This window comes from Salmo salar, chromosome 15 (genome assembly GCF_965601325.2).
Source record: "Salmo salar chromosome 15, fSalSal1, whole genome shotgun sequence".
Taxonomy (NCBI): Eukaryota; Metazoa; Chordata; class Actinopteri; order Salmoniformes; family Salmonidae; genus Salmo; species Salmo salar.
Window position 1 is genome coordinate 44741264 of NC_138305.1, and position 14413 is coordinate 44755676.

The 14413-nt window shown below is 45.0% G+C and overlaps 1 protein-coding gene across 1 annotated transcript in view; it reads left to right on the forward strand.

Annotated features, from left to right (window-relative positions):
• The window catches only part of aig1 (androgen induced 1), a 48339-nt gene that overhangs the window by 7371 nt on the left and 26555 nt on the right, over positions 1 to 14413 (forward strand). Inside the window, exons 2-3 of the mRNA XM_014144502.3 lie at positions 1143 to 1298; positions 10779 to 10880. Coding sequence (XP_013999977.1) covers positions 1143 to 1298; positions 10779 to 10880 — 258 coding nt within the window. The remainder of the gene's footprint in view (positions 1 to 1142; positions 1299 to 10778; positions 10881 to 14413) is intronic.

The following is a 14413-nucleotide window of genomic DNA, read 5'->3' on the forward strand; positions in this document are numbered from 1 at the left end:
TGTTCATGCAGCTTCCATATTCTCCTTCCCAGACTCCCTCTGGGCTCCACTCTCCCAGCTGCAGACATTTGAGTTGTGTGGAGCAACACTTTATAACCTGAGCTCCAGTCCAGGAATTATTGTGGTTGCTCCTAAATGCCTGCGATACAGGGCAGGGAAAAGAGCCAGTAGAAATGGTAAAGGGTTTTATGCTTAGCTTTTGGCATTCATTCCCTGTGAGAGCTCTGTTTTCCAAACCCGTTGCATTTGAGATAAGTGAAAAAGAATCTGGAAGGCATTCGTTTTTTGCATAGCCTCAGGCTCAACCTGCTGCTTACAAAGGCAAAAAAGTAAGTCAATGATATAAAGACCGCAAAAACGCCTGAGAAATGAAACAGCTGTCTGGCGTGTTAGCTAGGTGTCACACTAATGCGGTCGCTGGGCACTACCCTGTCCTGGAACCAAGTTCTGCAACGCGATTTTTGGACCGAAAAGATAATGCGGGTTCCTGGAATCTTAAATGAAACATTGAATTAAATGAGAATGAAAGTCACACTTTCCAGTCTGTTGGATTTTTGCTGTGGATATAAAGACACCCTGTTATCTTCTCTAGCTCTTAATTTAATGCTAAAATAATCCCCACCGCTGCCACTGACTGCTCATAGACCCACATAAAATTACATATGCTAGCTTAAGGGGACAGACATTGAAAGTATGAGGTTTATGTAATTGTTCAGTTGTTATATAATTATTTTATTGCTATATAAAATATGTATTTTTTTTTAAATGTATGTATTGCAAAATATGTGTTGTGTTTTAGAGGACACCTCAATGAACTCCTTTTTGATATACATATGAATGTTTTATAGATATGCTTTTTGGGATTCATATGCTTCCCATGAATATAATGTGATATTAATATTTAATGCTACTGTCCTCTTGAGAGATGACGAACTCTACTGATTTTGTGACCCAAAATAATCTCCTGTTCACCTCTCCGGATTTAAATTGTGTTGTAAAATTCTTTGTCCCGTGACACAACTCCTGAAGCAGCTATTCTGCTAAAAAAGTGTGACATGATAATGTCTAACTATTGTGTAATCTGTTGCGACTGCTCTTATCTCTAAGAACACATCGTTTTGTCCTCTCCTTCCCTGCTGTAGGTGATCCAGGCAGTGTTCTTTGGCGTGTGTGTGCTGACAGACCTGTCCAGCCTGCTGACCAAGGGCAGTGAGAACCAGGAGCAGGACAGGCAGCTTAGGAAGCTCATTGGCCTGAGGGACTGGATGATGGCCGTGCTGGCCTTCCCTGTTGGAGTGGTGAGCGATAGTCACAACACTACAGTAGGCCTGGAGCGTTGGAGTCTGCTCTCAGATCTGATTGTGTTGTACCGCTAACTCAACGACCATTGAAGTAGACTATACTGTACAGCACAACCAGATCTGGGACTATGATAGTTTCCCTTTTACAGTACGCCAAAGATGCACAAATTCACTGAGAAAGAAGCAGAAGACACTGTAAATGCTCTGCATTGTTAAGAACTGCCTTTCTTACTCTGACAGTCTAGATGCTTGAAACCACAGATCCACAATGACCATATGTTTATATTCGGAAAGTATTCAGACCCCTTGACATTTTCCACATTGCGTTACCTTACAGCCTATTCCCAAAAAAGTATCTATACACAATACTGCATAATGACAAAGTAAAAACAGGTTTTTATACATTTTTGCTAATTTATACTAAATAAAAAACAGAAATATTACATTTACATAAGTATTCAGACCCTTTACTCAGTACTTTGTTGAAGCACCTTTGGCAGCGATTACAGCATTGAGTCTTCTTGGGTATGACGCTACAAGCTTGGCACACCTGTATTTGGGGAGTTTCTCCCATTCCTCTCTGCAGATCCTCTCAAGCTCTGTGAGGTTGGATGGGGAGTGTAGCTGCACAGCTATTTTCAGATTTTCGATCGGATTGAAGTTCGGGCTCTGGCTGGGCAACTCAAGGACATTCCGAAACTTGTCCCGAAGCCACTCCTGCATAGTCTTGGCTGTGTGCTTAGGGTCGTTGTCCTGTTGGAAGGTGAACCTTCACCCCAGTCTGGGGTCCTGAGCACTCTGAAGCAGGTTTTCTTCAAGGATCTTGCTGTACTTTGCTTCGTTCATCTTTGCCTCAATCCTCACTAGTCTCCCAGTCCCTACCGCTGAGAAACATCCCCACAGCATGATGCTGCCACCACCATGCTTCACCGTAAGGATGGTGCCTGGTTTCCTCCAGACGTGACGCTTGGCATTCAGGCCAGAGAATCTTGTTTCTCATGGTCTCAGAGTTTTCAGGTGCCTTTTGGCAACTCCAAGCGGGCTGTCATGTGCCTTTAACTGAAGAGTGGCTTCTGTCTGGCCGCACTAACATAAAGGCCTGATTGGTGAGGGGTGCAGAGATGGTTGTCGTTCTGGAAGGTTCTCCCATCTCCACAGAGGAACTCTAGAGCTCTGTCAGAGTGACCATCGGGTTCTTGGTCACCTCCCTGACCAAGGCCCTTCTTCCCTGATTGCTCAGTTTGGTCGGGCGGCCAGCTCTAGGAAGAGTCTTGGTGGTTCCAAACTTCTTCCATTTAAGAATGATGGAGGCCACTGTGTTGTTGGGGACCTTCAATGCTGCAGAAATGTGTTGGCACCCTTCCCCAGATCCGTGCCTCAACACAATCCTGTATCGGAGCGCTTCCTTCGACCTCATAGCTTGGTTTTTGCTCTGACATGTACTGTCAACTGTGGGACCTTATATAGACAGGTGTGTTGTAGAAAGTTGTAGAAAGATCTCAAGGATGATCAATGGACCTGAGCTCAATTTCTAGTATCATAGCAAAGGGTCTGAATACTTATGTAAATAAGGTATTTTAAAAAAGATTTTTTTATACATTTGCAAAAACTTCAAAAAACCTGTTCCCGCTTTGTCATTATATTATGGGGTATTGTGTGTAGATTGCTGATTATTATTATTTTTTTAATACATTCTAGAATAAGGCTGTAAGGTAACAAAATGTGGAAAAAGTCAAGGGGTCCAAATACTTTCCCGAAGGCACCGTATCTGAGAAGTATAACAGAAACTCAACAACTCCACATACTAAACAAGTGTCTGTTTTTCTTCTAGGTCGCCAGACACATGCTAGTCTTTAGCCTATATGTAGGTCAGCCAAATCCAGGGTTGTCTCACTTCTCACATGTGAAACCGAAAGGCTGACGGAAAGGAAAAGTCCCCTAGCTAGCCTTCCGTGTGAGTCAGTGGACACCTTTCCCTGGTGCATACTGCTGCCTGTGGTCTTACTGGACTGCACTGGCCTCTGGGAGGGCCTTTGCATAAGTAGGGACACCGAGTCACATTGTCTTAGATGCAGCACGGCCCATTTGCTTTGCAAATGCCAAGTCATCTATCAGGATGGGTGTCATGTGACAGCCTTAGAGGCAGCGAGCAGGCAGCGGGCAGGCAACGAGAAAAAGGAAACTGTGTTTGTCTTGCTTTTATATGCCCTTGTGTCCATGATTGCCATCTGATAATTACTCTGAAAATATTTAAATTGGATCTTTGCTGCCGTCTTTTTTTTCTGTTGCAGGAAGAGGTGATGTTTTAGTTTCATACAGTGAGGAGGTGGCGAAGGGCCAGGGTGCCCAGGCAGCAGGCGCTGAGGGGTTCGTACAGAGATGTGTATTTATAAGGTACTGGGAAGATACTGGTTGCCAATATGCTGGTTTTTCCAGGCCTCGAGCCAAAAGATAGGGACATCATTTCATGTTTACTAACTTTGGCCTAGTCACTGTGTAATAAGTAAGAAGAAAATTACATGTCATGTCATCATCATTTTTAACATGGCCTATAGTGAAATAGGGACAGGCATGTTCTGTGTATCACAGTCCTTGTTTACCATAGATCATGTGACGTGTGCTGGGACGGGAGTTTGATCCTGTGTTCTTCTGCGTAGGTACCCTTACAAAAAACACATGAAAAAAAAGAACGTGCAAAAAACATGTGAGTCAGACATGTGGTTGTCATACATTCGACCAAAAGGGCCAAAACTAATTTTGAAGTCGTAGGCGGGGCTTACCTCATCACGTGACCATGAGCAACCATGACCGATTCATGCCCGCTACACTTTGACATGTGCATTTTCACATTTAAATGTCAACTCGGACTGTCAAACAAATTTTATCGAGTTCATCGCAGGATTTGCTGTGATTAATCACGATTAACCGCAAATTCATAATTTGCTCAAATTGAGCTGTAATTTAAGATTTATTTATACAAAAAGCATTAAAGGAATATTATCAAAATCAGGTAAATTGATAAAGACACTTTCTTTAACCTCAAAGTCAACTTGTTTTGACATTGTTGTTTTTAGTATATAGATTATGTATGTTGGATGTTTTCATTGTTTCAACACTTTCAAACAAAAATGATAAAAAGTGACTTTGAGTTAACTGATTAACTCTGACAGCGCTAATTTTAACATGTTAAAAAGGATAAATAATAGACCTCCAGAGAGGTACAGCGGTCTAAGACACTGCTTTGCAGTGCTAGAGGCATCACTACAGACCCGGGTTTGATCCCAGGCTGTATCACAGCCGGCCAAGACTGGGAGACCCATGAGGCGGCGCACAATTGGCCCAGCATCGTCCGGGTTAGGGGAGGGTTTGGCCGGCCGGGATTTCCTTGTCCCATCACCCTCTAGCGACTCCTTGTGGCGGGCCAGGCGCATGTACGCTGACTTCGGTCGCCAGTTGTATGGTGTTTCCTCCAACACATTGGTGAGGCTGGCTTCCGGGTAAAGCGAGCAGTGTGTCAAGAAGTAATGCGGCTTGGCGAGGTCGTGTTTCGCAGGGCGCATGGCTCTCGATCTTCGCCTCTCCCGAGTCCGTATGGGAGTTGCAGCGATGGGACAAGACTAACTACTAATTGGATACCACGAAATTGGGGAGAAAAAGGGGTAAAAAAGATAAATAAGAAGACACTGAGCTTCTCTGTCCTTTACACTGGGCTTCTCTGTCTTTTACACTGGGCTTCTCTGTCCTTTACACTGGGCTTCTCTGTCCTTTACACTGGGCTTCTTCCAACGGTCACTGACCAACGTATGAAGAAGAGAGGCGTGTGCCTTCAGCTGTAACACTCCAAATGGATGGCTCAGAAAAATATATATACATTTTAACACACTTGAATTATTATATCAAATCAAATTTTATTAGTCACATGTGACGAATACAACAGGTATACAGTGAAATGCTTACTTACGAGCCCCTAACCAACAATGCAGTTTAAAAGAAATACGGATAAGAATAAGAAATAAAAGTAACAAGTAATTAAAGAGCAGCAGTAAAATAACAAAATAACAATAGCGATACTAAATACAGGGGGGTACCGGTACAGAGTCAATGTGCGGGGGGACCAGTTAGTTGAGGTAATATGTACATGTAGGTAGAGTTATTAAAGTGACTATGCACAGATGATAACAACAGAGAGTAGCAGCAGTGTAAAAGGGGGGGGGGGGGGCAATCCAAATAGTCTGGGTAGCCATTTGATTAGGTGTTCAGGAGTCTTATGGCTTGGGGGTAGAAGCTGTTTAGAAGCCTCTTGGACCTAGACTTGGTGTTCCGATACCACTTGCCGTGTAGTAGCAGAGAGAACAGTCTATGACTAGGGTGGCTGGAGTCTTTGACAATTTTTAGGGCCTTCCTCTGACACCGCCTGGTATAGAGGTCCTGGATGACAGGAAGCTTGGCCCCAGTGATGTACTGAGCCGTTAGCACTACCCTCTGTAGTGCTTTGCGGTCAGAGGCCAAACAGTTGCCATACCAGGCAGTGATCAAGATGGCGCCAAAGAACATGGCTGAAGTTTTACATTCTCCCAACCAATAGTGCTATTTTGTTAGTTTTTTTTGCCGTTTTGTGTAACTTATTTTTTTACTTATTGTGTACATAATGTTGCTGCTACCGTCTCTTATGACCGAAAAAAACTTCTGGACATGAGAACAGCGATTACTCACCACGGACTGGAATAAACTTTTTCCTTTAACGAGTCCGACAAGAAGGATATCCTGCTTTCTGGGAACAGGCCCAGATCCATGCCTTTTGCGTGAAGAAAAGACGCAGGAAAAGGGGCCGCAGATCGGGCAGCCTTCTGAGAATCTGTAGGCGAGCGAGTAAACTCCCACTGCCATCCGTTCTTCTTGCTTCTTTCCTGCCTGGATGGCAGGAAGCTTGGCCCCAGTGATGTACAGGGCCGTTCGCACTACCCTCTGTAGCGCCTTACGGTCAGATGCCGAGCAGTTGCCATACCAGGCGGTGATGCAACCAGTCAGGATGCTCTCGATGGTGCAGCTGTAGAACCTTTTGAGGATCTGAGGACTCATGACAAATATTTTCAGTCTCCTGAGGGGGAATAGGTTTTGTTGTGCCCTCCTCACGACTGTCTTGGTGTGCTTGGACCATGTTAGTTTGTTGGTGATGTGGAAACCAAAGAACTTGAACCTCTCAACCTGCTCCACTGCAGCCAGGTCGATGAGAATGGGGGCGTGCTCGGTTCTCTTTTTCCTGTAGTCCACAATCAGCTCCTTTGTCTTGATCACGTTGAGGGAGAGGTTGTTGTCATGGCACCACACGGCCAGGTCTCTGACCTCCTCCCTATAGGCTGTCTTGTCGTTGTCGGTGATCAGGCCTACCACTGTTGTGTCATCGGCAAACTTAATGATGGTGTTGGAGTTGTGCCTGGCCATGCAGTCATGAGTGAACAGGGAATACAGGATGGGACTGAGCACACACCCCTGAGGGGCCCCTGTGTTGAGGATCAGCATGGCTAATGTGTTGTTACCTACCCTTACCACCTGGGGGCGGCCCCTCAGGAAGTGCAGGATCCAGTTGCAGAGGGAGGTGTTTAGTCCCAGGGTCCTTAGCTTATTGAAGAGCTTTGAGGGCACTATGGTGTTGAACGCTGAGCTGTAGTCAATGAATAGCATTCTCGCATAGGTGTTCCTTTTGTCCAGGTGGGAAAGGGCAGTGTGGAGTGCAATAGAGATTGTGTCATCTTTGGATCTGTTGGGGCGGTATGCAAATTGGAGTGGGTCTAGGGTTTCTGGGATAATGGTGTTGATGTGAGCCATGACCAGCCTTTCGAAAGCACTTCATGGCTACAGACTTGAGTGCTACGGGTCGGTAGTCATTTAAGCAGGTTACCTTAGTATTCTTGGGCACAGGCATTATGGTGGTCTGCTTAAAACAGGTTGGTATTACAGACTCAGACAGGGAGAGGTTGAAAATGTCAGTGAAGACACTTGCCATTTGGTCAGCGCATGCTCGCAGTACCCGTCTTGGTAATCTGTCTGGCCCTGCGGCCTTGTGAATGCTGACCTGTTTAAAGGTCTTACTCACATCAGCTGCAGAGAGCGTGATTACACAGTCTTCCAGAACAACTGGTGCTCTCATGCATGTTTCAGTGTTATTTGCTTTGAAGCGAGCATAGAAGTAGTTTAGCTCGTCTGGTAGGCTTGTGTCACTGGGCAGCTCTCGGCTGTGCTTCCCTTTGTAGTCTGTAATAGTTTGCATGCCCTGCCACATCCGACGAGCGTCAGAGCCTGTGTAATACGATTCGATCTTAGTCCTGTATTGATGCTTTGCCTGTTTGATGGTTTGTCGGAGGGCATAGCGGGATTTCTTATAAGCTTCCGGGTTAGAGTCCTGCTCCTTGAAAGCGGTAGCTCTAGCCTTTAGCTCAGTGCAGATGTTGCCTGTAATCCATGGCTTCTGGTTGGGGTATGTACGTACGGTCACTGTGGGGACGACGTCATCGATGTACTTATTGATGAAGCCAATGACTGATGTGGTGTACTCCTCAATGCCATAGGAAGAATCCAGGAACATATTCCAGTCCGTACTAGCAAAACAGTCCTGTAGCTTAGCATCTGCTTCATCTGACCACTTTTTTATTGATCTAGTCACTGGTGCATCCTGCTTTGATTTTAGCTTGTAAGCAGAAATCAGGAGGATAGAATTATGGTCAGATTTGCCAAACGGAGGATGAGGGAGTGCTTTGTATGGGTCTCTGTGTGTGGAGTAAAGGTGTTCCAAAGTTTTTTTCCCTCTGGTTGCACATTTAACATGCTGATAGAGATTTGGTAAAACAGATTTAAGTTTCCCTGCATTAAAGTCCCCGGCTACTAGGAGCGCCACCTCTGGATGAACGTTTTTTTGTTTGCTTATACTCAGGTAGGCTAAGTTACATTTTTACAGAACGCCATTACAGAATTTGAAAAGATTTATGTGAAAACACTGCTACTACTGCAACATGGTAACACCACCTTTTCACATGAGGAGAATAACACTATTTCACCATCACAGCTGAACTTGCAATTCCACATGTGGAAGCTACATTTTCAAATGCAGATGTCTCTTACATGTGAAACTGCAAATTCAATTTTCACAAGTGAATGGTTTTCACATGTGCAACTGCAATTGTGTGAGGTGAAAACATGTTTTTCTTCTCGTGTGAAAAGATGGTGTTAACATGTGAACTCTAAATGTAATACATGTGATAAAATGGTTTCACGTGAAATTTAACCTCAACATGTGAAAACCGCTATTTCACGTGAAAATGCGATTTCACGTGTGTTTTTTTGTAAGGGTAGGCTGTAAGACATGTGTCAATACAGAAGCAGAGCAGAGAGAGAGAGACCACGCGCTGCTCCTTAGGTGTCCTCCTAAAAACCAGCGACCAGTTGCTAGCGTCACCATCACAGAGCAGTGCAGGCTGCTATATGATGAGCCACTTGGCACCAGCCCCTGTCTGAGAGTTGGCCATGCAGTTCAGTTTACACACCACACAATGGATGTCATTAGTGTCGCGGCTAATGCTGGGAAAAATGAGCCCCAGTCGACGGTGATGTTTGGTAAGGATAATATATGTGTATCTCTAGACTGTTCTAGTGCTCTAGTGTGTGTGTGTGTGTGTGTATTCTCCCTGAATTGGTCGGGTATGAATGCATCCCTGGCAGGGTCGAGCGCACCCCTTCATTCTTCCCACCTCTCGACATGATGAAAGAGGAGAGCGTGCCATCAGGGCACAATATCCGGGGCATCTCACATGCATCCGTCTGAGGCGCAGATGGTAGGCCAGGTAATTCCATCCACCTAACTGGGCTGTGGATGGTTTGGCTCCTGGACAGGCTTGAAGGCCCCTGACAGGGCCAGGTGTGGTTTCCCTACGGGCCCGATGACATGGAGCCCATGCAGCTAAAAAGGCTGAGGGTGTGGAAATGTGAAATGTCTAAATAAACTACCTGTCTCAGACCGAGTCCATTTACTCGCACTCTGCACATCGGAGAGGAAATAAGAAATGCTGTTTCTCGCTTTCGAGGGGCTTTAATAAGCTGCTCCCTCAGAGTCAATGCTCTCCATTCAGCAGGCCTGCCTGCCGTGGCCTTGTAACGCAGCCTGTTTATTTGGCTACAGCGGCAAGTCATCGGAAACTTACTGGAAAACAGAGATCCAGTTAAATACTGTGAGAATACGAAGCAAAACAGAATTCTGTCACATCACTAATCGAGGTTGATTAATGCTAATAGGTTGGGTAGTTGGGTATGGTCGGGAGCAGTTAGAACTATCTGGATCAAAGAGATTACGGGCAGAACTGGAATTCGTTCACCGAGGAAGCTGCTCCACTCCATGGAGCAGGAACTTCAAATAGCCCCTTTCAAAGCCTGTACACTCGACAATAACATGCTTGTTTTTGCAGTGTGTTTGATCTCCTCACAAGCTTACTACTGTCCTTCCTACAGGGGGCATACAGGGCTTGTGGAGAAGCGTCGGGATAAGAGACAAGGAGCGGAGAAGAAGTCAGCTCTTAGGGATTAATTATGGTATGCTGATATGAAAACATTAGCCCAGAACTGTCGCTTCGCTTCACCTCACGGCTGCATGGTGGGCTTTGGCGCTAGCTCGCCTCGTTGAGAGTGCCAGGCAGCCTGCCTTTGAAGGAGGAATGGATAGAGGAGATAGCTAGTGCTCAGGTCAGAGGCTGACATCTCTGCGCTCCAGGACTGTCCTCAGAGGAGCAGACTGTGGGGGCGGCAGGGTCAAGCTCAACCCGGGCCAGGTCAGGCCAAGCAGGAAACCTCATGGAGAGACAGGGAAGAGAAGGGCCACAACAGAACCAGGGGATTTCCTGGGTACATGATGACCTGAGGGATACCGCGTCTCCAGAGGGTGTAAAACGCGGGCGGATATGGTCTGGAAAATAGAAATAGACCATTGCATTGCCATTCAAATTACAGACATATTTATCTTGTCTGAAAAATATGACATGATAATATAATATGAAGACTTAGATCTGAAAACACAATTTATACCGTATTTTTTATCTCCCCTTTGGATAGGTTGAACTATATTTTCTTGGCATAACATGGGCAGCATATAAACATTCATGGTTATTTGACCCCCTGGGCCCATAGCTTCACGAGGCTGGATGGTGTGTCCTATGACATGGCTCAAGGTGCTGTACATTTGGGTGTGTAATGGTATGTGTGTCACATATTTATAGACTACCACAACCTCACGTTACGCAATATTCCAACCTAGTATTTCCAGCACAAAACATTAACTTACCAACAACTATAAGTGCAGTGCCAAGTGCAGTGAAGTTTAACTTTGAATTAGTCCTATGTCCTCACTATGCCTCCTATGTTCTCACTATATCTCCTATGTCCTCACTATGTCTCCTATGTCCTCACTATGTCTCCTATGTCCCTGTCTCTCTGCAGTTTGTGGTGACCATGTTCTGGGCCCTGTACTTGTATGACAGAGACCTGGTGTACCCCAGACTGCTGGACAACTTCATACCCCAGTGGCTCAATCACGGCATGGTGAGTACTGTCTGTCTACTATACTGTTCCCAGGCCTGTCATAGCATTACATTATTTAGTATGGCTAGTACAGGGTGTCTAGAAAATAAGAGCTAGAATAAGATAATGGTTATGCATACATTTTTGTCAAAAAGACAAATGTTATTTAGTCCCAAAGATAAATGTTATTTCACCCACCACACTTCTATGTGGTCATATTTGTCATTTAACATAATCATTTATCACAGTTAATACGAACAGTTACTCCAGTTGAGGTATTTATTATAGGCCATAAGCATTTTCCCATCACTATTTAAGAACCCACTCAGTAAATAAATAGACATTTGAGAGCATATCTGGAGCCCCAGACATTAGTCACAGTGGACAATGGGCAGCTAATGGTGCCTAAACGCTTCCTATAATAGCAGACAAGTAGCGAGGCACATTTTGTTCTCCTCAATAAGAACAAACCTTCTCTATGGTCATATTGACGTCAGCAGTCAAAACAATGGGAAGAGGTTTTTCAACTGCTGATATCAATCAGATGGAACTGAAGCCCTCCTGCTGGCACAATTAGATGACAGACTTGTTATTCTAGCAGGTGAGACTAGTGATTGATGGCTGTGTTCAATGTGTGTGTGTGTGTGTGTGTGTGTGTGTGTGTGTGTGTGTGTGTGCACGCGCTGCATGGCTTTTGGCTCCACAATCACATCCCATTCCTACAACAAGAGTCAAGCCTCCAGCTGTGTGCACAGACAGTGTATGTAAGGTAAATAAGTCTCAATGGATGTCTTGATGGATGCGACATATTGTAGTAGTCTGTGTCGTGGCTAGCGAACCAATAATAGTACACAGACTGGTTGCTACGTAACAATAACTGTGTTCACTAAGACTCTGTGTAAGCAATGATAAATTCTGTGTAAGCAATTTGGGTTGAAGTGTATGCAAATGTCCAAAGCGTCACAGATGATGATATTAAATTATGTTTAATGGGCTATACTACCGAATATCAGCATACCTTTTTCAGTCAAACCGTGGAACGACGCCTTGTTTAGATTGTAACTATGGGAATGCAACCTTTCCATTCAGTAGGGATCACGTGAGAGATAAATCAGATAATTTTCAAGCGGCGCTATGCAAAAGTGCCGGACTCATATCCTCAAGCTTCTTACACTGAACCATATCCACAGCAGCCAGGAGTGTTGTTTGTTGTGTGTGTTGGAATCTGAGTTGCTACGGTCAATTCAAGTCCCAATTGCTCGGATCAAACATAAACAGATCAATGATTATGATTCCGCAAATCAGGACGAGATGTTTCCCAGCGCCTCAACAATCATGTGGACCAACATGACCCTGTCCAACCCAGAACAGACACACTCACAGAAAGTGGCCTGGCCTCCAGTCCTGCTAACCTTGTTGCTAAGGGCCAACCCCAGGAAATAACCACAACGGGTCCAACAGCTGAAAACAATTCATAATATGCAAACCTTCCAGATATGTGAGCTCTGAGCACTGGACGGGTGACGACTGCAGCAGCAGAGTTACTCCATAGTAAATATTTTGCCACATTCCATGGTACCGCATTTGTTTGTTTATCCCCGCTGCCACGGCAACTGTCTCCCGCTCCCTTCTGTGTGAGGAGGGAGTGACCGGACCATGTTACTGTTTGGCAGTCTGGCCTGGCCCGTGTCTGCTATTACAGTTCACTACAGAGCAAGAGAGCCTGGCCTAGTTCAGCCCTATATATCTATCGCCTCATCACACTGCATACCACAGGGCTGCTGGTTGAAGATTCAAATACACAGGCAAACAGGCAGCAGGATGTAACAGAGGAAAGGAAGGCAGGCAGGAGTTATTGTGCACCCTGTCTACCACACAATGAAGCCTTGATGCACACAGAGCGATGCAGGGGAGAGAGGTGTTGATAGAAACCTGGTCACACCTTTCCCTCAGTGTGGGACATACAACAGACCATTCTCACACAGTCCCTGACACAGTGCATTGCTGCACACAGCCCTAGAGATAACGTTATTCAGGGAAGGCACAAAGAGAAGACAATAATGTTTTATAGACTCTGTAAGGAGGGCTCTGATTACAATGCTGTTGGTACAGCATGTAGTACTGTCAAAGTGATATCCCACTGAATGTCCTAGTAACGCTCCGTTAATTTATGCAGAATATCCCCCCCTGAATATTCCTTTCAAGTTCACAAAGTAAAGAGAGACGTGACTTCAAAAGCGTGCCACGGAAAGTGTAAATCTGCCATCAAGAGATTTGCCTTCCAGAAGACACACAAAGGAAGAGAAAATAAACCAGTGTGAATTCTAGAGCATTTGTCACCAAAGCGGGAATATACGGAACAGTTTTCCTCAGCACATGTTTTGATGTTGTCAAACCCTTGTGCTGCATGTTTGGCAAGCTTAACAGGCCTCCCTTAATGTGACTGTGACAATTAGGGCAGAGTCACTTCATCGCCACTTAAACAGTTAGGCGTTGCGCGTTCTCTGTGAGAGTTCCACCGAGTTCCACCTGCGTCAAACTCGCTTCAACAATAATCCACGTCTTCACTATGTTATAAGTGGGCTGCTGAGAGAGGACTGTCTCTGTACTGTAATGTTAATTCCAGACATCTCTCACCGCGAACAGTCCAGGTTCAAAGCAGCTCAACGCATGTCAATGCTGCAAGTAAACATTTTACATTTCCCCAGAGGGATACATATGTAGGGATGGCGCCAGCTGGCTACTAATGTCCCGGTTCACAATAACAACGAGTCAGAAACCAACAAAACAAGTGGAAGATTGAGAGAAACAGACAAGTTGGAGGTATTCTATTCTTGTTGGGCCCCTGTGGCGTTCGAAGGAAGCCTCTCTCTCCCTCTGTCAGAGCAGGCTTATATTTCATTCAGCAGGTCGGTTCAGGGGACGTTTAAATGACACTGTGCCTTGAGATGGACCTCATTGTGCGCTGGGGTCTTTATGACTGATTATCCGTGGTAAACACCCCCTACGTCTCAGCCAGGACTTTAGTTGCGCTGCCAAGTGTAAAGCCAGGGGACAATGTGATACACCACAGCACCCTTTCCACAAGAGCAGCCCTCTGATTCCCCCACATCAACTATTCATGTCCCTTCTCTTTTACTTTGGTGTGTTCCCTCTTGGTGTATTTATTTACCTAAGTGGAAATGTATTTGGATTATTATTAAGTTTTCATCACAGATGGTTGTACCAATAATGGTTGTAACAATATCACCTCCTCATGGAGCCCCACAGTGGAGGTGTCATGATACCCATAAAACTTAGCGGTCAAACAGGGAAATCGTTCCAATTGTTTCTCCATCATTAATTGTTCCCACAGGGGATTTTAAAAACACTTAAAATAAGGGCTGTTTTAGGTCAGTTAGGATCACCACTTTATTTTAAGAATGTGAAATGTCAGAATAATAGCAGAGAGAATTATTTCTTTCAGCTTTTATTTCTTTCATCACATTCCCAGTGGGTCCGAAGTTTACGTACACTCAATTAGTATTTAGTAGCATTGCCTTTAAATTGTTTAA